This window comes from Oppia nitens, unplaced genomic scaffold (genome assembly GCF_028296485.1).
Source record: "Oppia nitens isolate AA-2021 unplaced genomic scaffold, nextdenovo-longstitch-racon4-pilon3 scaffold4_pilon_pilon_pilon, whole genome shotgun sequence".
Classification (NCBI taxonomy): domain Eukaryota; kingdom Metazoa; phylum Arthropoda; class Arachnida; order Sarcoptiformes; family Oppiidae; genus Oppia; species Oppia nitens.
This window is the reverse complement of record NW_026533232.1, coordinates 5,275,905-5,302,768: the sequence shown is the minus strand read 5'-3', so window position 1 is coordinate 5,302,768 and position 26,864 is coordinate 5,275,905. Positions and strand designations below refer to the sequence as shown.

The following is a 26,864-nucleotide window of genomic DNA, read 5'->3' as shown; positions in this document are numbered from 1 at the left end:
TTTTAACTTTTTGTGTAATAAGTTACTAGGATTAAGATATTTGGTTGTTATTATATTACAACATTCATAATTGGTTTACTTTTAAATCATTAGTTTATTGATTGAAAATATGTTAATTTGTTTTATATAAAATTAATTTAATTCTTTTAATGACTATTATATTAAGAGCTAAAAGCAATTAATGTATAAATATTGTAAATAAATAAATAAATAATGATAATGATCATAATTTTTACAATTATATTAAATGAATTTAAAATTGGAAAAATTAAATAATTTAGTTTTAATTGTTAGCTAATGTATAAAAGTATATATGAAATAAAGATCATTTCAAATTACAATTCATAATTTTACATTTTATAAGATACATGTATTGAAAACATTAGAGTTTATTGAATTATTTTATTTAAATACTATTAATTAGTTTTAATGCATACAAATAATAACATTATTATTAAAATATTCAATCATTTAATTTAAATGCATATTAAATGTTATATTAATTGTTTTACTTTAGTTTTTCACTTATATTTAAACTTATATTATTGTATAATATTTATGTCTGTATTAATATAAGCACAAAATCATTTACAAACAAACAAAAAATTAATACATTTTATTATACGATTGTTTCATCATATAATAAATAGTATAAAAGCAATCGTATAATAAAATGTATTAATTTTTTGTTTGTTTGTAAATGATTTTGTGCTTATATTTCTAATATATGTTGTAAATAGTATATCAATGGAGAGACAATCCCTCAATGATTGCACATTTTGAGCGCAATTGTAGTGACATTTGGCGCTTAAATGTGTGAATCAATACATTGAATGAATGAATCAAACAATTGTCTCATTTTGAACATCACTTGTCATTCATTGCTTACACATTGTCCACACATTGGATCCACTTATCATTGTTTTGATTGTCTTATAGTCGGTGACAATACATTCATAGGTCAGTCATGTTTGAGGCACGTCTTATTCATGGAACAATTCTCAAGAAGATATTGGATGCCATTAAAGACTTAGTAACAGACGCCAGTTGGGACTGTCAACCAAATGGCATGTCTTTGCAGGCGATGGACACGAGTCATGTGGCACTTGTGGCCGTCTCACTGCTTTCCGACGGCTTTGATAAGTATCGCTGTGATCGCAATCTCACTCTTGGCATGAATTTGATTAGGTTTGACACTTTGAATCTCTTTTATTACAATTAATATTTAATTTTCTTTGTCTTTGATTATCATTAGTCTCTCAAAAATAATCAAATGCGCTGCAAATGACGATACGATTACTATTAAGGCCGGCGATGGCGGCGATAAAATCATGCTTTTGTTTGAGGCTCAGAGTATGTCTTTTGTTGGATTTGAGACCAATTTTATTTTGCCTATTAATTGAATGTTTTTTTTTGTTAATTTCCACCACAGATGAGGCAGAAGTGGCTGAATATGAAATTAAATTAATGAATTTAGACTCAGAATACTTGGGAATTCCGGTGAGTTTTGTGTTTTGGCAATTATAATGTTTTCCGACTATTGATTTGATTGTCATTATAGGATACGTCGTATAACGTGACCATTAAGATGCCTTCGGCTAAATTCCAACGCATTTGTCGTGATTTGAGTCAAATCGGAGATGCGGTCACCATATCGTGTGCTAAAGATGGCGTCCGCTTCGGTGCCACCGGTGATCTCGGTTCGGGTTCTATTCGATTGTCTCAAACGGCTAATGCTGACAAACTTGAAGAAACGGTTCAAATTTCAATGCAAGAGGCTTTGGTTCAATCATTTGCACTCAAGTATTTGAATCATTTCGCAAAGGCTACTCCATTGTCAGCTCAAGTCATTCTTAAGATGTCACCAGATGTACCATTGGGTTAGTAATTCAACCATAGGTTAAGTTATGCAAAATAAATGATAATTTTATTTATTTTAGTTGTTGAGTACAAGATATCGGACAACGACGATGAGAATCCATCTGAAATCGGTTACATTCGTTACTATTTGGCGCCAAAGATCGATGACGCAGACGTTGATATGTGATGAACCACTCATTGATACATACATTAATCGAAATTTGAATTTATTTAATGATTAATATTATTTTAATCTAATCATTATGTAGTTCAATGGTTTTGATAATTTAATTAAATTTGTTTTTATAATCGTTTACTTTTATTCGTTAATTAATTAACATTATGGAAAAAAATATTTTTATTATAAAAAATCAGTTGATATCTAAAGACTCGAGATGAAGGTCTTGTTGTGGATCAATGCCAACCAAACAAAATAGTATTATACTTAAAATAAAGATAAATGGAAACCAATGATTGATATTACTGTTGTTGTTGTGATTACTTCTTTTGGATTGACTTTGGGTTGACTTTTCATTCATATATATAAGTGGTTTTGAGGTAATTGTGTCAATAGTTTTAGAACTACTAATGATATGATTGTTTGTTAATGTCGATGATATACTCATTACCGGTGATGAACTGATACTATTGTTTACCTCATGAGTTGTGTTTTTATTTTCTTCTATGGATATCTTATGAACTTATAATTGGTTTAAATTATACTTACGGTAATTATTGTATTTTAAATAAATTTTAATCATTACTTACAAAAGACATTAGCAAAAGTATGCGTTACTGGATTCGTATGATATAAAAGTTGAGAATTATTGGTAACAGTTGTATGTCTTTGTGTTATATCAATCATTTTCATATTAATAACTTGTGGTTCTTTGACTGGAATCGGCTTATTAGTAGACAATCGTATCAAAGACAACAAAATTACTATCAGATAAAGCATTTTTATAACTAAAAAATAATTCAATTGAAATATTTGAAAACATTTATTTATAAGTTAGACTACAAAGTTAAATGTCAATTCAATATTTAAATAAACAGTTAATATAATACAGTAGTTAGCACTTTATATTAGCACACATTGATTGTTGCCATTTCACACACAAACAAAACAATTAAAATTTATAGTAATTAACTCAAAATACTAACTAATGTATATTATTATTATATAGTAATAGTTAATGATAATAAAATAGGGCCGATCGGAAGTATAAAGCCCAGTGATAAAACAGTGTTTTTTCAACGGAAAATACTTTTATGGGTCCTAAAAAACATTAAGTGATAAAAATAAAAGTGCGGAAACACCTAAAACCTACTCAAATCTAACATAACATAACTGACCCCACATACATAAACATAGTGTAAAAAAACAAACTTTAATATATAGAAATTATTAATCATGCATTAAAGCACGAGAATAAAAATTATAATTATTAACAATTATAAAATAATTATAAAAACATTTTCATAATATAATTATATAATAAATAGCTAACATGTTGTTCGTTCTCAACCTAATCTAAATTTCAATGTTAACCTAATCTATACAGTACTGGGGTTACCGAATCAGTGTTTGTCGCGTTACCTAACCTGGTGTTTGATCCGCAACCTTAACCTAATTATAATGGTATTACACAAATGTTAACTTAACCTAACCTAATGTATTAGTGTTCGCTCCGTTACCTAACCTGGTGTTCGATCCGTAACCTAACCTTATTTTCAATGGTAACTTAACCTAATCTATATAATACTGGGGGTTTAAAAAAAATTAATCTATCGAATAATTAATATTAAAAATATTAATCTCGCGCTTAGTTCTAAAAATAATGTATTATTATTAAGTTTTATCAATAGTAATATTCTCGCGCTTACAATAACAATTAGATTACTGTAATGTTATGCTATGTATGTCAGGTCAGGTATGTTAGGTCAGTTTTGAGTAGGTTTTAGGTGTTTCCGCACTTTTATTTTTATCGGAATATGTTATTTAGGACCAAAACAAGCATTTTCCGTTGAAAAAACACTGTTTTATCACTGGGCTTTAAACTTCCGATTAACCTAAAATAGACCTAACTCATCCCATTAATACTATCCAACCAATTAAAATGTCTATCATATCATGCCCTTCCATATCATACCTTACCCTATCATACCATTCCCAAACTATTGAATCTAATTCATATAAATTAAATTAAATAAAAAAATTTAATGCATTTTATAATTCAGATTGTATTGTCTGCGTGTAAATTGTTAACAATTAATATGATTTGTTTTAAACAGAATTTAATTGATTACAATTTTAAAAATCAGTTAATCAAACTATAGTCTCGCTATAGTATTTGACAAACAAAAAGTGCATTCAAACCAATTGATTGACAGTGAGAATGGATCCAAAAGTACCGACAATTGAAGAAATGTCCGCATCATTGAAGCGCAATGCCGTACCGCTACTCATTGGGTTTGCTGTGGGAGCACTGGTAGTCTGGCTTAAGACACACCATTAGTTCTTCATTTATGTCAAAAATCACTTCAAAGTACAACTATTCACTAAAAACAATATTGTGATGACTATTATTTGAAAATTTTTATTACTTTTATATTACAAAAATTGTTATTTTAATCTAATGCAGTAAATAATAAATTATTGTTTTTAAATGATTTTTATTTATATTTATTTGAAATATTAAATCAATTTTAAACAAATAATAACCGGTTATTATTGAATAAAAAATAAATTTTATGAAAACATATGTTTTATTTAAGCAATCATTTCATTGATATTACTTTTTCTACAACTATTTCATCTTTTCATTCATATCTTCTTCTTCTTGTTCTTCGTTTTCTTCTTTTTCTTTTCTTTTTTCTTTCTTTTTTCTTTTTTGAATTTAACTTTCGATAATTTGATCCATTTCTACCTCTCACTCGCTTTGGTTGTCTGTGAGAACTTTGAACAGGATTTGAATGCATAGAAATACCAGAAGATGTATCACTAGAAGTACTATCAGTTCTGAGTAGTGCTTCTACTCCTTGTCTTCGGCCTTCTTTCGATATGTTTCTGTTGAGTGTTTCGGCAGATTTTGTTTCCCGATTGATACCGATGTCACTTGGATTGGTTGCGGATGTCTTCAATGTCTCCGATGTCGTGTTGTTAACACTTTGTTTTTTGTTTTTTAAATCAGCATTAGTTTCATCTTTTTTTTCATTTTGATTATTATCTTTGTTTTCTTCAGAAGAATTCATTTTCAATAAAATCAAATAATTCAATGAAAGGGTTAAAAAATAATTTAAATCTTTTCTCTCTATATATCTATATATCTCTCTCTAGATATTAATGTATTGATTATAACTCACGTTAATTACAATATCTTTTTGTACAAACATTTTGTTAAATATGTATTGTTTGATATTTACAATTAATTTGATTATTATTTGATATAACTTACAGTACTGTATAATACAGTGAAATATTTCTAAATTTATCTATACATCAATACTTACCATTGAATGTCTAAAATTGTCAAAAGTATGGGAAAGTAGTACTAAACTATAGAAGCAGTAAATGAATTAATTAGTGTTTATATAACTAAACATATATTATATAAACTATTGAATCAATCAATCGTTTGAATGACTGTTATATTATTGAGTCATTGACTCACACTTTGACGTTATGTTAATCATCGGTCACTCAATGATTGCATTATAAGGTTTTGAGTGATTGAGTGTCTCATCCATTGTCGACAATCAACTGATCCAAAAAATGTCTGATTTTATTCATTGCAATATTTGTCTTCATTATGGACTCACTGATCAACGGATCAAATATTATTTGACTCAATGCGAGAAAGTTATGTGCAGTGAATGTCTGAATACAGCGATACACAAATGCGCCAAATGTGGACCAAATACTTGTCGATGGATTGAGTTGAACAGTACCACCAAACCAGACATACAACTCTGCTTTCAAGACATCACATCACAGTTCAGACGACTTGAAAAAGTAGAGAACTTTCAGAAACAACAGCGCAATCGTCTAATCAAAGGATTGATTGCTCGTAACCAACAATTGGACGCTAATTGCTCTCAAAATCAACTGAAGATAGAAAACCTTGAGAATGAAAACAAGATATTAAGACAACAGATAAAACTGTCCAATAATATCGTTAAACCGACTCCAATGGCGGCTAATCTGTTTGAATCAATGTTTGAAAGTAAACTTAAAACAGAAACCAATGAAAGTAAGACTTTTGGCGAAGAATTGTTCACAAATGAAGCACAAAAACAGCCAATTTATGACAACACTATACCACAAATTGATGACCAGTTTAAGCCGCCATTGAATTCAATCGATGGAAATCAATTCAAAATAAATGAAACAATTTTATCAAATCCATCGATTCGTTCAATGAATAAGAAATACAGTCCTTTGCAATCTATTAGAAATCATAGGATCTCTTTGGGTAATACATTAAAGGTTATTCCGAGACACACAATGTTGTCAACTGATCCAAACAGTCGCATCACTGATCGTTTTATTAACAGTTTGAAACCACCAGAACTGTCGCCAATGACTGTCACCAAAAGTAAAGGATTTGTAACTAATCTGTCGACACTGTCGTCTGTCTCAACCCGAACTCCTATTAAGTCAAGTCCATCGACCAGCTATTCTTCGGTAACTAATTTGAAAAATATGTATCAAAATTGATATATAATATTAATATTTGATTTAAAATTACTATCAAATAATATTAATTAAACTAAATTACATAATATATTTAAACAAAGTTATCAAAAAATATTATTAAAAATTTATGTAAATTTAGATACAGTATATATGATAATTAATTTACAATAGAAACATATTATGCGTTAATCTATTTATTAATTATTATTAATAAAGTAATTATTTATAATCTTTAATATTACTATTAATTTGAATAATTTATTATAATTTATTTGATAACTTTTTAACAGATTTTGAAAATTGTCACAATTTTCGAGACATTCCAATGTAATTGATTTTTGATTAAAATATATAAATATTAACAATTTTAAATTATTTTATAATGTCATTTAGATTAATAAATCTAGTTTTAATAGCTTTAATTAAACTATCATTAATAATTGCTAAATATTTATTTATAAATATAATTGAATCTTACCGTAATTATAGCTATTGATTAAAATTGTTTTTAAATAATAAAAATTAAACAACTTTAATTTTAATAATGTTGATATATTTAAATTTTTCATTTTCTATTTAATACTGTAATAGCAAAAAACATTTTAATCTTTTGAAATTATAATTTTAATGATTGTATTACCAGTAATCAAACATTTCATTCATATATTAATACTGTAATAAAAATCATATCCTATATATGCCGACTTCGACACTACAGGTATATTATATCAATGATATTGTTTATCAATTATTAATTATAGTTTATTAGTATTAATTAAATTAGTTTAACAATTTTATTTATTATATAAATTTATTCAATTATAACTAATAATATTGTTTAAGCCATTTAATAAAATTTAGAGTATTAATCAAATATATGACATTATATATAGAAGAAAAACATTAATAATATACTATAAATAAAACAAAATTATAAATAAGTAGTAGAAGTGTATGCAGTCTTAATGGGTGAAGAAGTTTTACTTCTGGCTCTTGGTTTTGGTTCAATACCACCCTTAAGATAGGCGTAGTCTGAATGCATTCGCGCTAATTCTTCGCAACTATTGATCTGAATTTTGTCACAATAATAGTTCTCATTTAATGTAAGAACAACATCAAGAAGAAAGGCTGCGTTCTTCTCGATGAACATATGTTCCGATTTAAAGAGTGGACTCTTAAGCGAAGTTGCGATGTGTTTCATCTGAGCTTTAAATGTAACAATTAAGGCCTCAATCACTAATTTTTTAGTCACAGAATTTGTTAATTTTAATAAATCTTTCAAAGAATTGAAATATGATTTGGCAAATGTGGTTGAATTAGAGGTTAAATTAACACAATATTCGTCGACAATATATTTATCAAAAGATGTGATACCAATGTCTTTCATATCTTCTAAAAACTTTGAAATTTTCATTTTATTATGAAAATTCTGTGGAACCCATTTATCTTCAGCTGCTCTTAATTTGATGGCCTCCAAGAGTTTATCTTTTATTTCAGTGATAATCCTTTCTATATCTGTCTTTAAATGTTTATCTAAATAAAAAAGAAAATCCATTCCAATAGATGTTTTCATTTTAGAGCACTGGTAGCGAATTATGGCCACACATTCAGCTGCAATCGATGGAGAGACTTGAGTGGTAAATACATGTCTCGAAAATAAACCAATAAAATGATTCAACTGATTCCGAGCCCACGAGACTAGACATGCCATCGACAATGCAATAGACTGGCTCTGTGTTGGCGATAGTTTGTCTCCATTGACACACAAATTATCGTTTATTAAAGATGTCGGAGGAGTTGCTACTAAACCTCCATTTGTTTGAATACTCAAATCAAAAGCTTTCTGAAATTCTTTAGTTGTTTCGATGACATTATTAAAGAAGACGGAACTCATTCTTTTGATGTACTGAAGAGTCGCGCCGTCTATTTTCTGTTGTTTCAAACAAAACTTAAGTAAAGCACTTCTTTGGTTAAGAAATAACTTCGTGGCCAACGAAGACTTTCCTAGTTTTAATAATAAGCGCACCGAACGTCTTGAAGAACGAGGACCCGTCTGTAATGACCGATCGGGTGCTATCTGTAAATCGTGGGTCAGGGCGTCGATTAACTCTTTAATTCTATGCTCTACTCGTAACTTAAGATCGGTTTGCATTATATTATCACAACATTTGGGATACATCTGGAAGTGTTCATTCACTCGAAGCACTAAACTTACAGCGTCTTCAAAGTTTCTCTGAGCAATACATACGTCTAAATCTTCGGGAAGTTCTGTCAACCATTGAGGCACTAACTCTGTATCAGATTCATTCACTTCTTCAAGAAGTTCTGCCTCTTCAAAAGGATTCAAAATTGAAGCATAAGGTCTATCAATAGGAGAAATCGGTGTTTTGACACCACTAGCTGTGCCATCAATACTCATATTTGATATATACATCAATGAATCCCTTCTCTGTAATGTCAACGACGCTTTTCTCTGTTTCTTCGCTGCTTCGAAAGCATCCAACCATTGAATCTTAGTTTGTTTTGAATCAGTTCTGAACACTTTAGTTGTGGGAAACATCAATATCTTGAATGCTGTCTCTAAGTTTGGGTCTTTAACATTAACGACAGCAATATTATCCAAATCATAAATTGACTGAAATTTATATTTCTTTTGATTTCTGGAAGCATTTGGCGGAAGTATTGACGAAACAATAAGTCCATCGTTAAGAAGTATTGCAAATATTGGTTGAATAATCTTGTATTCGTTTGAATCCAATTCCATGAGTTCTCCAGAGAAGAGAACTGAAGCCCGAGTTCGGGTCTCAAGAATGCCAGCACTTCCTTCAATTCGGTCCAATAAAGTACTTAATTCTTTGGAAACGGTATTAACCGTAGAATTAATCACTTTTTCTTTGTGTTCCTTCACTACTCTATCCAACGCCTCTTTCTTTTCGATGGCCGTCAAAGCGGGTCGTTGTCCGCCAATAGATATATCAAGAAGTGATGCCATAAGGTTTTGTTGATCAGTCAAGAGATGACTCAATTGAAACATTTCATTCTTCAGATAAGAAATCTCTTTTGCCGTTTCAATAAAAAGTGAGTAATTCTTGTAAACATTTTTCTTCAGCTGAGAGTTGGTGTCGTCGGCCAAACTCTGGACCTGTTTGCGGGCGACCAACAGTCCATCAATGCTTACCGACGCTTTGGATGTGAGTTCGCGGACCAAATCTTGCGGATCAAATGATTGAGACGCCATTTTGGCCGTCGATATGTCGGTCATTGCGGTCGCAGTTTTGTTGACCACTTCTCACGGATTTGTTTTCAATCAATTCATTGACTTTACGTTATATTTAACTCCTATTAATTGACACTCAATTACGTCAACTAATTGTTAATTTAATTTCAATTGAATTACTTAATAAAGGGTTTGAATGTTTTGATACGTAATTTATGAATAATAATTAAATAAAAACATTGACAACAAGTGCGGCAAATATGATGACATCGGACGGCAATAGAGTGAGTCAAATGCCGTTGAGTTGTATTTGTTTTGAGCGTCAAGTGTTGCACCACATCATCACTAATACATCACTTAATACTAGTGTTTGACTAATTGTCACACAATTTAAGCCACATTTGTATTGTCTTTAAAGACAGTCATCGATGTATTGATGATATTCTTGGTGTTGAAGTCATTAGAAGAGGCATCCGAAGAGCGACAGCACTCGTCATCACAAATGTTGACTAAATTTGAGACAAAGTCCGCGCGCGTCAAAGGGGTTGCATTTCATCCAAAGAGACCGTGGGTTTTGGCCAGTCTTCACAACGGATTGATTCAGTTATGGGACTATCGGGTTTGCACTTTGATTGATAAGTTTGATGAACACGAGGGACCCGTCAGAGGCGTCTACTTTCATAGTCAACAACCATTGTTGGTCTCCGGCGGCGATGATTATAAAATTAAGGTTTGAATCCTATTGTCTATTATTGATGTTATTGTATTGATTGTCACTTTTTTTACGACAGGTGTGGAACTATAAGACCCGTCGGTGTATATTTACATTATTAGGACACTTGGACTACATCCGCACCACTCAGTTTCATCACGAGTATCCGTGGATTCTCAGCTGTTCCGATGACCAAACAATTCGTATCTGGAACTGGCAGTCGAGGACTTGTATCTGTGTTTTAACTGGACATAACCATTATGTTATGAGTGCACAATTCCATCCGAGTGATGATCTGGTAGTTACCGCTTCATTGGACCAAACAGTGAGAGTTTGGGATATCTCAGGTTTGCGTAAGAAAAATGTTGCTCCCGGTCCAGGAGGTCTTGATGATCACATGAGAAATCCCAGCCATACAGATCTTTTTGGTACTTCAGATGCAATTGTTAAGCACGTACTCGAAGGACATGATCGAGGAGTCAATTGGGCCGCATTTCATCACTCGATGCCGCTTATAGTTTCGGGTGCTGACGACCGACTTATTAAATTGTGGCGAATGAATGATTCAAAGGCCTGGGAAGTGGACACATGTCGCGGTCATTATAACAACGTTTCGTGCGCTATATTTCATCCCAAACAAGATCTTATACTCAGTAACTCAGAGGACAAGAGTATTCGCGTTTGGGATTTGACTAAAAGGACGTGTCTTAATACGTTTAGGCGAGAGAACGACCGTTTCTGGATTATGGTCGCACATCCGACACAAAATTTGTTTGCTGCCGGACATGACGGGGGAATGATTGTCTTTAAACTAGAGCGCGAAAGACCTGCTTTTGCTATTGAAGGCAATCTTTTGTATTACGTTAAGGAAAACTTTTTGCGTAGACTTGACTTTACAACGGCTAAAGACATACCTTTAATGCAATTAAGAAATCGCGGCCGAAATCCAGTCTATTCAATGAGTTATAACCCGGCAGCCAATGCCGTCTTATTAACCACAAGAACATCAAATTTGGAGAATAGTATTTATGATTTATATGTTGTCCCGAAAGACAGTGATGGACACAGTCCTGAATCACCTGAATCTAAGAGAGCGTCGGGTTTGACGGCTGTTTGGATTGCAAGAGACAAGTTTGCTGTCTTAGACCGAACCCATTCCATTGTGATTAAGAACTTGAAGAATGAAGTGACTAAAAAGCTATCGACTCCGGCATGCGATGAGATATTCTATGCGGGAACTCGTATGTTGTTATTAAGAGATGTCGAGGGACTCATACTCTATGACGTACAACAGAGCCGATCATTAGCCACTGTTAAGACACCGAAAGTTAAATTTGTTGTTTGGAATAAAGATATGACTCATGTGGCCGTCTTAAGCAAACATCAAATAACTATTTGCAACAGAAGAATGGATGTTTTGTCAACCATTACTGAGACAACAAAAGTAAAGTCTGGATCGTGGGATGATTCTGGTGTCTTCATATACACCATTTCCAATCACATCAAATATGCTCTGACTAATGGCGACTATGGAATTATCCGAACTCTAGATCTTCCTATTTATATCACACGTATTCGAAACAATTCAGTCTATTGTTTGGACAGAGAGGCAAAACCCAAAGTGATGACAATTGATCCAACAGAATATCGATTTAAGTTAGCTCTTGTGAATCGCAAATATGATGAAGTCTTACTTATGGTTAGAAATGCTAAACTTGTTGGTCAGTCTATCATTGCTTACTTACAGAAGAAGGGCTATCCAGAAGTAGCGCTTCATTTTGTAAAAGACCAGAAAACTCGATTTGCTTTAGCTTTAGAATGTGGTAACATTGAGATAGCCTTAGAGGCCGCACGAAGTCTCGACGACAAGACTTGTTGGGAACGTTTGGCCGAAGCAGCACTACTTCAGGGTAACCATCAAGTCGTGGAAATGGCATATCAAAGAACTAAAAACTTCGATAAATTGGCTTTTCTTTATGTTGTGACCGGAAATTTGGAGAAATTAAGAAAAATGATGAAAATTGCAGAAATAAGAAAAGACACGTCAGGACAGTTCCAAATCGCACTCTTTTTAGGTGATGTTGACGAACGCATCAAAATACTTCGAAATTGTGGACAAACATCTTTGGCTTATCTTTGCGCTGCTACTCATGGTGTCCAAGAAGAGGCTGATGAACTTAAAGAGTCATTTGGAACTGATAAACAATTGCCAGTTCCTGATCCTAACGCTGTTTTATTACAACCTCAGCCACCAATAGCTCCGTGTGAGGACAACTGGCCATTATTGACTGTTTCTCGTGGATTCTTTGAAGGAGCAATGGCTGCAATAAAAGGTAAATCTGGTATCACTTCGGCTACTGATATCATAGCTGACGATGAAGACGCTGGAGGATGGGGTGATGATGCAGAACTTGAATTAGATGATGACGAAGGAGAGAACGGAATTGTTAAGGATGATGATGAAGATGGAGGAGAAGGTGCCGGTTGGGATGTCGAAGATTTGGATTTACCTGAATTGGAATCAACAGCTTCTGCTGGTGTTAGTGGTGGTGATGACAATTATTTTGTTCCCCCAACAAAGGGTGTTCCCCCAACACGTCATTGGATAAACAATTCAAAACTAGCAGTGGATCATGTATTGTCGGGGTCATTTGAAACTGCTTGTCGTTTACTCAATGATCAGGTATTGTATTGTTTTATTGCATTTTATATTTAAAATAATAATTTATTTGATTTAAATGATTAAATGATTTACTAAAAGGTTGGAGCCGTTAATTTTGAATCATTAAAGCCTTTGATGTTAACCATATATTCGCGATCGAGGACTGCATATCAAGGATTATCACATTTATCGACAATGTATTGCTATCCGCAAAGGAATTGGCGCGACGCCGGACCTAAAGGTGGTTTGCCTGCCATTGGATGCAAACTCCCAGATCTTGTACAGCGCTTACAAACATGTTATCAATTGACAACTGGCGGCAAATTTCAAGAAGCCGTTGAAAAATTTAGAGCACTTTTACTAAATGTTTTGTTTTTGGTGGCCGACACCAAACAGGACATTGCAGAAGCAGAACAGTTACTTGAAATTTGTAAAGAGTATACATTAGGACTAATGTTAGAATTAGAGCGAAAAGGTTTACCTAAAGATACATTAGACCAACAAAAGAAATCGTGTGAAATGGCCGCTTATTTTACTCATTCAAAACTACAACCCGTTCATCAAATGCTTACTTTAAGAACGGCTTTGAATTTGTTTTTTAAGTTAAAGAATTATCAAATGGCCGCTTCTTTTGCCAGAAGATTGTTAGAATTGGGTCCAAAAGCTGATGTGTCGGCACAAACTAGAAAAATACTTCAGGCGTGCGATAAAACTCCGATCGATGAACACAAACTCAATTATGATGAACACAACCCTTTCAATATATGTGCGGCCAGTTATAGACCCATTTATAGAGGAAAACCTGAAGACAAATGTCCGTTATGTCAGTCTTCATATATGCCTCAATATAAGGGAACTCTTTGTGTAGTCTGTAATGTAGCACAAGTAGGCAAAGATACCATTGGACTCAGGCTTAGTCCACTACAGTTCAGATAAACTAATAAGACTTTGATTTACTGTTTTCTATTAATAATTATTTATTTTCAAATTTTAATAATTTTCAAGTAATGAAGTTAATTATAATTTTTTGCTTTTTCATTGATAATAAAGTAATTTAATAAATAAAAGTTTTTTTAAATGTTAAGTTATATCAATATTATTTATTTATCTGTTTATTTATTGTAGATAAATAATTAACTGTATATTTATACGGTAATACAAATATTTATTGTTTGCAGTCATAAATGCATCCTATAATAAAAGTGTTTATTAGACTATTTTTGCATACATTATTACAAAAATCGTTTGTATAATGAATTTTAAATAATAATTTCAATATAAAATAATTAAAATGATATTACAATTACAGTAGAATTTAAATCATTATTACAAATGAATTTATATATATATATATATATATTGAATATGAATTACAATTTTTAAAAAGTCGCTCTAAATGTATACAACATAATGAGTTTATTATTTGTATTCATATACTGTTTAATACTTTATATAAAAAGTATCAGAGTATAGACAGGTGTTAACAAAGTGACCCCAAATGCCAAAAACACAAACTAAACAAATCATAAGCATTATTATTATAGACATTATAGCACCGGAAGCAGCTTTTGGGAACTGGTGTTTGTTATCAATTTGTTTTACACTTTCACACAATTATTGTATATTGAAATTTTCAATAAATTATATAATATTGTTCTCTCTCTCTCTCTCTCTCTCTCTCTCCATTAAGACATTTATTTGAACATAAATATGATTTGATAGCAATTGATGCCAAATATTACAATAATTATTGCAATAAAATAAAAATCAATAAAAACCAAACTTATTATTATATTCGAAATAAATATTTTTCGGTGACAATGAAAGGGAAGTTTATGTCACTTAAATATCTATTATATTTGTTGTACAAATTGAATATTCAATAATAAAATGCATTGACGACTATTTTCAGCTCATGGATGTAATTATATAATAAATTGAATCCTTGATATGAAACAAATGATAGACAATGAGTTACATAATCCAAATGCATTGGAATAGGGATTGGGTGAAAGTAAGCACAAGTGCGGCCAATTGTGGTACAGTAGTTCACAGCCATTACCTATTGTTACAATATATATATATATACCTTTATGAATACATTATATATCCGGTCCAATATCACAAACAAAATCATACATTTTTTGCCAACTATTTGTTATCAACGACACGAAAGTCTAAAAATTATTGTTATTTCAATCATTAATGATTTGTATGTCTATTATGTGATCTTATGAAGTGCCAGAAGTTTATTCAATATCTGCTATGTTTCAGATATTTCAAACTTAGTTTTAGTTGAAAAAGTTAACTGTTATTTTGTCTTTTTGTTATTTTTATAGTTAATCACATAATTTCTTATACCTAAGTTTACCTGTATTTTGTATTTGTGAATAGAAAATGATTTAACAAAATTTGTCGTATTATTTAATACATAGTTTAAATGTGAATAAAGTTTTTAAAAATGTATTTTTCTATACAAAATCAAATGAATTTTTCAATTTTTCTTAAGGCGCCTATAATATACCAAATAATAGTAATTAATTTTATTATATATAATTTAGTAGATAACATACAATCGGTTGGTATTTTAAAAAATTGTATTATTTTTTTGAATATTTTTCAATATAAACAGTATTTTAATTTAGAAATCGATATCATTTGGTGTAAATCAAAGCGAAACAGAATTATGTGATTTGGCATTCATTGGTAAAAATAGCTAATAAAAGCTGATTTATTAAACATTTATTTAATTTTTAAAAATACTTGATATTATAAAAAATTTATTTGTAATTTCTATCATATGATAACATTGATATTTTTCTATAATGGATTAACAAATGCTTATATTTTTGAAAATATTGAATTAATAGATGAAAACGATAAGAAAAAAGCATTGAATGAATTTATTGATATAAATGCCAAAAATAACTCTTCATTTAAAATTTCAAATCTTAAGCGTAAACGAAGAGCCATTAGTAAACTAAAAACCATTGAAACAGCAATTTTTGTGGACAAACATCTACTCAACAAATATAGTGGAATGAGATCTGAGTTAATCCGACAAATTCTTGCCATTATGAATGAAGTGCAACTCATTTATAATTTTAAATCAATGAAAACAAGGATTAAGATAGTGATCGTTAAATTGGTTTTTCTTAGTCAACCCGATTCGGGTCCGGACACCGCTAACGGAGATATCGATCAATATTTAGATAATTTCTGCAATTGGCAGACGAAGAAGTGGAGACAACAAAATTCATCGCATCGTTGGGATCACGCGCTTATGCTAACCGGGTTTCACATCATTATCTCTCTCTCTCTCTCTCTCTCTCTCTCTCTCTCTCTCTCTCTCTCTCTCTCTATTTTATCGTTATTTTATTGATTTATTTAGTTTCTATTTATTAAAACCCATTGATTACAATAATTTAATTATTTATTAGACTCGATTTGTATAAACAAAACGGAGACACAAAAAACAAAAAAGTGTTGGGTATGTTATGTCATGTTAATTGACATTTACATTGATTTCAATTGATAGAGTGTTTATTTATTAATTTAGTTGTTTTTATTGAATAATACTATTGTATTGTATTAATAGGGTTAGCCTGGGTTAACGGTATGTGCAAACCTACCTATAGTTGCACTTTAAATGAAGGCAAAAGTTTTGAGGCGGCATTTGTTATCGCACATGAAATGGGGCACAGGTTTGGGTGAAATATTTTAATCTTTCAAATAGTTATTATTTGATGATTAATTTGAATCAATAGTTTGGGTATTTTGCATGACGGCACTGGCAATAATTGTGATGGCGATAAATTTATAATGTCTGAGAAAACTGGTCCTGGTAAGATTAACTGGTCACCATGCAGCAATATATACTTGGACAATTTTCTAACGTAAGAATTTTATTACTAATTATTTAAATTTTAATATATTGTTATCAATATTATGTTAAATAAATTAATAAATTATTGTTCATAAATATTTTTTATTTAATTCAGTTAGTTTTTATTTATTTTAATAACATTTTAGTAAAATTACTATAATTTAAGTATATTTTAGTAATGGAAAATACATTTCTTACTATTTATAACTAAATTTTCAATCTTTTTTCTCTGAAAATCTAATTTATTTGATATATATTTTATAATTTAATTTTATATTATACTTTTTATATTTTATTTTACAATATTACAAACATTGTATGTTTGTTATTGATGATCCCTTACCTATAATTTTTATACCTATTTTTTACTATTGTTTTATATTATTAAATTAATTTATCGAAATGTTTAAATTCTTAGAGTTAGCAAATTTTGACAAACAACTATAGTATCCATTGTTAAACCAATATATACTATATATATACTGTATATAAAATGTATTATACAGTACAGTATATTTGATAAATATCTCACATACAATTCATCCTTAAGAGATAATAATATATATCTAATAAATATAAAAATAACAGATTTAAACAAAATTTTTACAGTAAAGCAAATGCCAAGTGTTTAGACGATGAATCATACCCTCCGAGTGCTGACTTGAATTTTGAGAGAAGTAATCGATTGCCGGGCGAACAATACCCACCTAACAAACAGTGTCTTTTAGCACTGGGATCACAATATAAGACTTATACTTCAAGTAAAGAGCCTTTTAATGTAAGTCGTTATCAATTCAAAAATGTTTATACAATATTTGTTTGTCTAAAAGTTTACCAAATAATTTATATAAAGTCTATTGATTTGATGTGTTTTTAGGATTGCATTTGCATTACATATATAAATAAGTGTTGATTTAATCGATATGTTTTACAATTTGTGATTAAAATAAATTAACATTTTTCAGGATATATGTCGTGAATTATGGTGTTTATCGGGTTCGTGGGCAACACCAGCACATCCAGCACTGGAAGGCAGTACATGTGGTGACTCAAAGAAGTGTACGCAAGGCGTCTGTCAAAGTTCTTCGGCTTATGTATCACATCGTTCTGATCATACCTTAAGTCATAATTCTAATAGAGTTATGCGATACGAGTCGACAGAAGATTCAAGTAATACATTGCTTTCAAATCAATCTAACGATACAACTATGCGCTCAAAGAGTCTCTCGCGAACTCTTATGGATAGCATTAAGGGATTTCTACGGTCGGCCACAACCGGTGCTCAAGACTTCTTCAAACTATTTACCGGTTAATCCAATGGCAAATCCTTTCAAATATTTATCACCATTTTTGCAATTTTCCTAAATTTTATTAATTGTATATTTTTACTAATTTACTAATTTAGCAATAGTAAAATTAGTAGATTATACATTACTTAATACATAGATTTGTTATAATATGTTAAATTGTAAAAATGATTTTATACTTATTTGAATCAAGATTATTTATTTATTTATATCAAGATATTTTTAATTATAAAATAAAACTCGTAATTACAGTATACACTTGTTAGTTAACATCAATGTCATATTAGTTATATTATAGTTATAATGTCAGTTCATTATAAATTAAAATCAATAATATAATACTGTAGTTGGAATTGTTATAATTTTTATTGCAAACTTAATACACATTATAAGTACCAGTATTTAAATAAAAGTAATTGTCATTAAAGTATGCAAATATATAACATTTAAAATCTATTATTTGGATGAATGCGTTTGAATTCATCATCAGTAAGTGGTAACCATTTTTTGCCCATAATTTTGGAGATTTCGTCAAATGTTCGCTCATATGAAGTGGAGTTATATTTAATCCATTGATAGTAATGGTCGGACCAATCGGTCTGTTGTTTCCAATCAAACCTCTTAATGATAGCATTTTTTCGGACAATAAATTGTGTCAACTGTTGAGCACTCGTTATAATAACTAATAAAGTTGCCGTCGATATGAGTTCCCTTATTATTAATGTCTTCAGATTTGGACACATCTGAGATAGTAATACCTAAAAAAATATCATTATATCCTCTTTAGTTATTTCATAAAACATTGTTTCTTTAATACTGACAATTTAATTGATAACTTATTTATAATACTATATTTCATTAGTTTTACATTTTAATACTATAATACTACTAAAACTATGTCTAATAAATCTTTATAATAGAAATAGCTCTATAATAAAATTTTAAAAACTACTTAAAATATTGATTTTGTAAACTATGAATTAAGTTTTTAAAATTAGCAATAATTTAAGTTATTATAATTTATATAAATATTATAAAATTTAGTCTAAATATAATATACACAATAATTTATATTTATAGTTGTTTTAATATTTTTAATAAAATTATTTATGCAGTAAAAAATACTTTATATAATATTTAATATTAAACTTAAAGTATAATTACAAGAGATGTGTCAGCTCTTTGACTAAATTTGTTGGACATATGATATCGAGGCAATCCATGAAAAGCCAAGTGCTCTAAGTTTGATGAATACATTGAAGTTATAATGAATAGCGATTCAGACTTCATTGAGAAGATAGGACTGTCATATATGACTGATTTGACTGATTCACTCTCTTGCCATACAATCTGTTTGAAGACAATTAAATTTATTTATTTTATTTTTGCAATTTCATCAAATTTACGTTATTTTATTTATATGCAATAATGTAATGTTTTATTTGTTTAGAATCTATTAATGATTATATTTATATACTGTAGTATTGTTTACTGTGTCTATTTTATAAAACATTGATTAAGTTTATTTATATTAAAAAGTGATTTTAATTTATATTTTAAAATCGAAAATTAAAATTATCTTTAATTTTCATCCATTTTAAACACAAATTTATGCATATTTCTATTGATTATTTTAAACATTATTATTAACTGTGAATATAAAAGACATTACAAACCAAAATTGATTTTTAAAAATTATGAACAAAGATACTTTAGTAAAATATTTTTAAGATTATCACAATTTTAAGTGATTATCCAATAAGTTTCATAAAATTTTAAATACAAAAAGTATTAAATCATATAGATTGATTATATTTTTACATATACTTTTAGTTTTTATTTATATAACATTAATTTCGATTTTATTAATATTTTGTTAATTTTAATTTAATATAATTCTGTATATAAAATTTAAATGATGTATGTAAAATATGTTTATCTCTAAACATTAAAAATTAATGTTTTAATAATTTATTTATAAGTATCTCTTTCATATGAATAAATTTCAGAAATTAAAAACTAATCTAAAATTAATTTATTAATTAATGCAAACGTTACAAAAACCTTGAATTCATGAAACTGTTTGCGTTAATTAAATATTAAGAAAAATCTGTTATTAAAATTTCCGTTTTATTAATGTATTAGATATATACTGTATTATAAATATAAATTTATATATAAAGTATATTATATACAATATTTTATTTTATATGTAATTTATCTTAAAATTATAAATTAATTTAAACTAAAACTTAAAATAAATAGATTTGCTTTTAAAATATAAAAATAGTAAAAATAATTATAAATATTGTTGACTGACCTCACTATTGACTTTCCCGGTGACGACCAGATGTATGCGCATCAATGGGTTGTGTTTTGAAACACTCCTCCATGTCTTGGAAGAGATGGGTTGACAGTATTCAGTGTATTTGTTTTGAACTATCCATAGGTCTTGTAGTTTAGTGTCTGATAGCATCACAACTATATCGTCACTTAAATGCTATACAGAGTCAACAAAATTTACGAAACATCTTATTATAAGCATTTCATTAATTGATTTTTTTGTTAAACTTCACTAAATAGACTGTATATTATAATAAGTAATAAATTATTAAACAATTTTATTATAATTAATAATGAAAAATCTTAAATAATTGTTATTGATTAAATTGTTCAATTATTATTTTAATTAAAACTTTATTTTTAAAAAAGCAAAAAATAAATATAAAATAAAATATAAATCAAAATTGATTATAATTATTATATTAAGCAACTTATTATAACGGATGTCTGATTTGAATTACTAATTAGCACTTTTTAATAATTAAAGGTATTATATGTTTTTATTTTATAATTACTTTTTACTGTATTTAACTCTATATAATTTAATGTATACAATAGTTGACAATTTATATCTGTAAAACATTTATTTAATTTTATTATGATAATTTTTTAATTATAAAAAATATTTTGCATTATTAATTTAAAGTTTATAAATGTTTTGCTAATACTATTTATTTAAATTATTGAGAATATTATTGTGCATTTTAACTTTAAACAGAGATATTTTTTTATTTATAAAAATTGTTTAGATATATATATATATATAATATACTTATATATATTTGATATATATAATAATTGGCTAGATTAATACTGCAATTTTTGTACACAAGGTTAACACTTAAAATTAAATCAATAGTTATTATTTATATATAAAATATTTTTAAAAATATTTAATTAAATATGTTGTATATATTTTATAATAATATTTATTTGATAATTCAAATAATAGTAATATAGGTATATTGTTTAATAGAAATCAAATTGAATTATTATAAAAGTTATGTATATTTGTGAGTAAACTTGATTTTTGTTTAAAAATGATATTGTATTGATATTAAAAATACTGTACCTGTGGTGATATAACCAAATTTTTCAAATTGAGAAACACTCCCACATGTAGTATAGGATATAAAATTTTACTACAATTCAATAATGTTAATGATTTAAGTGTTTGACAACAATTGATGGCCACGTCGTCCAACAAATATTGGGCTTCACTCGGCTCAAGAAGTAGATCTCGAAGTGATAAATATAAAAGACCTAATATATTGAGTCATATCAATCATAATTTGTTAATTAATTATATATTACTTCTTATTTCAAATTTATGATAAATCAAGGTTAAGAAAAATATATAATATATTTTCACTTTTTATTAATGTTTGGATTAATTTATGAAATAATTCAAGTTATTTATAGAAAAGTATATAATGTTTTAATAAAGTATTCATTTTAATATATTTATACATATTATAAATTATTATTTTACAAATATACTTAATTAATATTTAAAATTTATTACAAAATTATTATTTATCTTAATTTATAATTTAATTAATCTATAATATCATTAATTTTATTATATATTAGATAAAATAAAATTATTTAAGCTGTAAAATATATAATTAAAATCTTAATATAATATTTGCTAAATCTCCATATCAATAGTCTATTTAGTTTTAATTTTTAATAATGATCTGCTATTCATAGATCTCTTAATTTTATTGTTGTAAATGACTTGAATATGTGAATCATTACTTTATTAAATATTAAATAAACTGCATATTAATTTCACAATTTAACAATAGTATAATAAATGTTTATATTGTTATATTAAATTACAAAATAATAAGTCAATTATAATTGATATTGTGATTATCATTTTGTTTATTAATACTATTATTTATTATAAAGTTTATATAAAATATTAGTGTTTATATGAAACAAATAATGAAAACATGTGTTTGTTTTATAAATAAAAAACAAATGTAAAATATAGTTACCCTTTAAGTTTCTCAAGAGTCTCATTAATGACTGGAGTAGTTTACCTCCCGTTCCAAACACAGTCTCTTGATTGCCATCCCTTTCCAATAGTTGATGACACGAAAAAGTGAAGTCAAATGTATTAACTTTTCTCAATGGGTTTTGATCGTAAAATTCGGCAAAATATGACAATATTTTCATAAATTCATACAAATTAAAAAAATTGACCATTGGTTTGATTATAATCTTTTTTAATTGATGTCCGACTCTGTTGAGGAATATCTATTGATATGACAAAAATAATAACATTTATTATTGATATCAAATATGAAATATTATTATAGTAAACAAATGCTAAAAACTCATATAAAAACTCATAAAATTTTATTTAATGTTTTTATTATATAATATTCTAAATTGATGTCAAAATATGCTATTTTTATTTTTAATTACTACAGTATAAACAAATTGAGTAATACCTGAGTCCTATAATGATCTAATGTCCTCTCATATCCCAAATAATAATTATATTTTCGTTTAGTAAGTGTTTCGTCATTTAATACAAAAATAGCCCAAACTTTTGATGAATAAAATATATGAAACCAATGTTTGCAAACTTGACTCGCGATGTGTTTCTCTTTAATAGAAAGCAAACCAAATATATCTTCGAGTAAGACATCCGGCAATGACTGCCACCCAAACTCATTGTCTTCTACCATATCTTTACTAAATATAATAACATTATTATATATTATCACATATTTGATAATAGAAAGAAAGAAAGAGAGAAATGAAGAATAATTTTTTTAGTTATATTAAGTTTTATCAAATAATTACTTTTTTACTATAAAAATAAATAATTTTGCATCAAAAATAAAATTTATGTTATTAACATAATAAAACTTAATTATTTAATATAGAAAACATTATTTAGTAGCTTAATTAACTACTTAAATAAACAATTATTATTTGCAACAATATAATATATTTTACTCATTAGTATATTTGTTATGTTATTACTTCAACAAAATTATATTATATATAGATATATATAAATTATTTAAACATGAAAACTGTTTATATTAATTTTGCGCAATTTTTATGTCATTTAGTTATGATATATATTTGTCAAATATATTTATTAATAAATAATATAAATTATTAATATTTCTTAACTATTATAGTAATGCAAAATTCGTGTTAATATACCTTTCATTTAAATCGAGTTCACAAATATTTTTTAATAAATTCATATTTTTTTACATTTAAATAATTTTATTTTCTTTAACTTTAATTTAAACTTTTCATTTTATTCATTGATCATATAATTTATATTCATATACTGTAATACTGTCTCAAATATAATTTATAATATAAATTTTATTTAATGCTTTACTTATAGTATTCTTGTATGAAATCAATGATAATTATAATGTTTCTAAAAAATATTAAATATAATTTTGGTATATTTCACAACACTATGTTATTTTAATAAACAGTTCAATCAGTCTTTAATCACAATGTATTGATAAAAGATATATTAATTTTAAATACTTTATATATACAGTATTTGTATAGTATTTTAACATTATTCAAGTAATTTAATAGAAACTTATGTAAAGCATCTAACGGTACAAACAGTTTAAATATTATATTACTGTATATTATAAATCATAAAAATGTTTTGCTGATAATAATAACATTAATGAAATTTATGTTTACAATCAAAATGTTTGAGTAGTAATATTGATATAAAGACAATGTACTTAAATAATACGGTCTTAAGTTAAGACTCTTAATCATTAATATAAAATTTTTGACTTTTATATACTGTAGTTAAACATTAGATCATTAACACGTATTATGTATTATTATTTATAAATCAGTTGCCATTAATATTATACAATAAAATCATATATTTTAGTTTATTTATATTATTTTTAGTGAAATGGATATCACATTTAATGTTTTAGTAATTATTATTTGTGAAAACAGAAAACAATGGTAATAATAATTTCACTATTTTTAACAAATGTCTTATAAAACATACAATTTAAGTATTTTAATAATAATTTATTATTATTATTAAAGTTATTATTAAAAAAATATGAAATTTGCACATTACGTGCTAATTATATGTTATAATAATATAAATTTTTAATTGATATTTTAATAATAAGTGAAAGTGTGGGCAAAATTGTAGTTTCAGCGCATAATTATATGTTTGCTATAAAGAGATTTCTCCGTTGATATGCTATTAATAACTTTTTATCTCTTATGTCCTTTGGGTTTGGGTTTGGGTTTGAACTCCAAAACTAATGACATCTTACATAAGATTTACTCAATTTTTAGTACTTAACTAAATATATTTGTTTTAGTATACATTATAATATTTTAATAGTAATAATGTACATATACTGTACATATACTGTACATATACTGTACATATACTGTATTTATAATAACTGTGTTTAATTTACAATTATGTAGAAAATTACAAAATTTTTGCAGTTAATTAGTATACATATTATTTAATAAAACAGACTTATAAGATTATATTAGTTAAATTGAATAAATATAATGTATATATATGTTATTAAATATAACATCAAGTCGTCAAAATGTATTGACTCATACCTTATTATTATAATGGTTTATATTGTGTATAAATAACTAAAAAATCAATAAATTGTTGCAATTATAATACATAAATATTATGTAACAAATAAACTTTAAATACAATGATTTTTAGCAATGCAAATGTTAAATGTTTTACTAACTTTAATGTACTGTAATATACCATTTAATGTTTAATACAGTAGTTTTTAGTATGAAAACAATAACTTATTTTTATTTTATGCTAAAATATGATGATAACTACTATATTAATAAATGAGTTAATAATAAATTATAATAACTTAAATTGTTTATTAAATAAAATTATATTCAATATATTTATGCAATTGATATGAAAAACAATTTAAGCGCTGATTGATTATGAATTAGTTATATAAATCTATATATGCATTAGTATTATATTCAGTCAAAATAAAATGTGGATTTGACATTTCAATTATTATATAAACATTAAGTTTACAAATAATTTTTTTTCAATTTTCCGTTTGATATAATATTTGTTATATACACTACTATTTTATTGAATTTTATTAGTGAGAACTATCTTTCAAAATACGGATAAAGACAATACAGTAAAGGAAATATAATGTATATCTTTTTAATATATTTTTCAAAATAGCGAAACAAATATAATTACTTTTTTATGTTTTTATATATGAAATGTTTTCAATAAACACTATTTAATATTGTATTTATAGATAAAAACAAATATTTTTACAATATTGGTTAATACAGTACATATAAAGATATAGTTTGTTTATATATCTTCATTAATTGTAAATTATAACTTAATTGAATGAATTTTTTAATACTTATTTTAATCTTTTATATTAAATTATTTTTAAAAATAACAAACTCTATTTAATTGTATAATATTCAATATATTGTAATGTATGTACAGTATAAACTTAAACGATAAAAATTATATAAAGTGTGATATTTAATGTAATGAGGAAATTACAAAAGCAAAATACAATTCAATCACACATACACACACACATACACATACACATACACATACACATACACATACACATACACATACACATACACATACACATACACATACACATACACATACACATACACATACACATACACATACACATACACATACACATACACATACACATACACATACACATACACATACACATACACATACACATACACATACACATACACATACACATACACATACACATACACATACACATACACATACACATACACATACACATACACATACACATACACATACACATACACATACACATACACATACACATACACATACACATACACATACACATACACATACACATACACATACACATACACATACACATACACATACACATACACATACTAACAACATTTTTCGAGCTTGCATTTTAGTTTTGTAGTTATTGTAGAATATTTTATAAAAATATCGGAAGTTATAGTTAATTAAAATAAAAAATAAGTGAAGAATTAAATAATTCAATAATTGTTTAAATATTTGAACCATAGATTGCTCTGATCTTACAAATACTGTATTTAAATACATAGCTAA

At 27.2% G+C, this 26,864-nt stretch overlaps 7 protein-coding genes across 7 annotated transcripts; 4 read left to right on the top strand and 3 right to left on the bottom strand.

Annotated features, from left to right (window-relative positions):
- Positions 1-755: 755 nt before the first annotated feature.
- On the top strand, positions 756-2,170 carry LOC128959999 (proliferating cell nuclear antigen-like). Its single transcript, XM_054306056.1, has 5 exons — positions 756-1,188; positions 1,256-1,353; positions 1,433-1,500; positions 1,562-1,880; positions 1,941-2,170. Exons 1-5 carry the CDS (start codon positions 968-970, stop codon positions 2,045-2,047), a joined length of 813 nt encoding a protein of 270 aa, XP_054162031.1. The 5' UTR covers positions 756-967; the 3' UTR covers positions 2,048-2,170.
- A 2,513-nt stretch (positions 2,171-4,683) lies between these two features.
- LOC128960306 (uncharacterized) lies at positions 4,684-5,115 on the bottom strand. Its single transcript, XM_054306378.1, has one exon. The coding sequence runs from the start codon at positions 5,113-5,115 to the stop codon at positions 4,684-4,686; it is 432 nt and encodes a 143-aa protein (XP_054162353.1).
- A 395-nt stretch (positions 5,116-5,510) lies between these two features.
- On the top strand, positions 5,511-6,894 carry LOC128960305 (uncharacterized). The gene is made up of 2 exons (XM_054306377.1): positions 5,511-6,547; positions 6,850-6,894. The coding sequence occupies exons 1-2, from the start codon at positions 5,636-5,638 to the stop codon at positions 6,892-6,894; spliced, it is 957 nt and encodes a 318-aa protein (XP_054162352.1). The 5' UTR covers positions 5,511-5,635.
- A 565-nt stretch (positions 6,895-7,459) lies between these two features.
- Positions 7,460-9,908, bottom strand: LOC128959987 (exocyst complex component 8-like). The gene has a single exon (XM_054306040.1). The coding sequence runs from the start codon at positions 9,819-9,821 to the stop codon at positions 7,491-7,493; it is 2,331 nt and encodes a 776-aa protein (XP_054162015.1). The 5' UTR covers positions 9,822-9,908; the 3' UTR covers positions 7,460-7,490.
- Positions 9,909-10,053: 145 nt separating this feature from the next.
- Positions 10,054-14,091, top strand: LOC128959981 (coatomer subunit alpha-like). The gene is made up of 3 exons (XM_054306031.1): positions 10,054-10,506; positions 10,568-13,171; positions 13,250-14,091. The coding sequence occupies exons 1-3, from the start codon at positions 10,213-10,215 to the stop codon at positions 14,084-14,086; spliced, it is 3,735 nt and encodes a 1,244-aa protein (XP_054162006.1). The 5' UTR covers positions 10,054-10,212; the 3' UTR covers positions 14,087-14,091.
- Positions 14,092-15,137: 1,046 nt separating this feature from the next.
- Positions 15,138-18,349, top strand: LOC128960303 (A disintegrin and metalloproteinase with thrombospondin motifs adt-2-like). The gene is made up of 7 exons (XM_054306376.1): positions 15,138-15,189; positions 16,021-16,444; positions 16,591-16,640; positions 16,749-16,854; positions 16,918-17,046; positions 17,646-17,814; positions 18,002-18,349. Exons 1-7 carry the CDS (start codon positions 15,138-15,140, stop codon positions 18,347-18,349), a joined length of 1,278 nt encoding a protein of 425 aa, XP_054162351.1.
- Positions 18,350-18,789: 440 nt separating this feature from the next.
- Positions 18,790-23,391, bottom strand: LOC128960302 (uncharacterized). Its single transcript, XM_054306375.1, has 6 exons — positions 23,152-23,391; positions 22,693-22,954; positions 21,759-21,949; positions 20,664-20,843; positions 19,508-19,693; positions 18,790-19,101 (listed from the first exon to the last, which is right to left on the bottom strand). The coding sequence occupies exons 1-6, from the start codon at positions 23,389-23,391 to the stop codon at positions 18,790-18,792; spliced, it is 1,371 nt and encodes a 456-aa protein (XP_054162350.1).
- Between the last annotated feature and the right edge of the window lie 3,473 nt (positions 23,392-26,864).

What these genes read in the sequence shown, in the direction of transcription:
- LOC128959999 (XM_054306056.1), top strand. Translation starts at nt 968, where the DNA reads ATGTTTGAGGCACGTCTTATTCATGGAACAATTCTCAAGAAGATATTG. An exon ending in CAGAATACTTGGGAATTCCG is followed by an intron (nt 1,501 to 1,561) that starts GTGAGTTTTGTG and finishes TTGTCATTATAG; the next exon opens with GATACGTCGTATAACGTGAC. An exon ending in GTCACCAGATGTACCATTGG is followed by an intron (nt 1,881 to 1,940) that starts GTTAGTAATTCA and finishes TATTTATTTTAG; the next exon opens with TTGTTGAGTACAAGATATCG.
- LOC128960306 (XM_054306378.1), bottom strand. Translation starts at nt 5,115, where the DNA reads ATGAATTCTTCTGAAGAAAACAAAGATAATAATCAAAATGAAAAAAAA.
- LOC128960305 (XM_054306377.1), top strand. Translation starts at nt 5,636, where the DNA reads ATGTCTGATTTTATTCATTGCAATATTTGTCTTCATTATGGACTCACT. An exon ending in CATCGACCAGCTATTCTTCG is followed by an intron (nt 6,548 to 6,849) that starts GTAACTAATTTG and finishes ACTTTTTAACAG; the next exon opens with ATTTTGAAAATTGTCACAAT.
- LOC128959987 (XM_054306040.1), bottom strand. Translation starts at nt 9,821, where the DNA reads ATGACCGACATATCGACGGCCAAAATGGCGTCTCAATCATTTGATCCG.
- LOC128959981 (XM_054306031.1), top strand. Translation starts at nt 10,213, where the DNA reads ATGATATTCTTGGTGTTGAAGTCATTAGAAGAGGCATCCGAAGAGCGA. An exon ending in GCGATGATTATAAAATTAAG is followed by an intron (nt 10,507 to 10,567) that starts GTTTGAATCCTA and finishes TTTTTACGACAG; the next exon opens with GTGTGGAACTATAAGACCCG. An exon ending in GTCGTTTACTCAATGATCAG is followed by an intron (nt 13,172 to 13,249) that starts GTATTGTATTGT and finishes ATTTACTAAAAG; the next exon opens with GTTGGAGCCGTTAATTTTGA.
- LOC128960303 (XM_054306376.1), top strand. Translation starts at nt 15,138, where the DNA reads ATGCATTGGAATAGGGATTGGGTGAAAGTAAGCACAAGTGCGGCCAAT. An exon ending in TACTTGGACAATTTTCTAAC is followed by an intron (nt 17,047 to 17,645) that starts GTAAGAATTTTA and finishes AAATTTTTACAG; the next exon opens with TAAAGCAAATGCCAAGTGTT. An exon ending in CAAGTAAAGAGCCTTTTAAT is followed by an intron (nt 17,815 to 18,001) that starts GTAAGTCGTTAT and finishes AACATTTTTCAG; the next exon opens with GATATATGTCGTGAATTATG.
- LOC128960302 (XM_054306375.1), bottom strand. Translation starts at nt 23,391, where the DNA reads ATGGTAGAAGACAATGAGTTTGGGTGGCAGTCATTGCCGGATGTCTTA. An exon ending in TAGATCATTATAGGACTCAG is followed by an intron (nt 22,955 to 23,151) that starts GTATTACTCAAT and finishes TCATATCAATAG; the next exon opens with ATATTCCTCAACAGAGTCGG. An exon ending in ACTCTTGAGAAACTTAAAGG is followed by an intron (nt 21,950 to 22,692) that starts GTAACTATATTT and finishes TCAATATATTAG; the next exon opens with GTCTTTTATATTTATCACTT.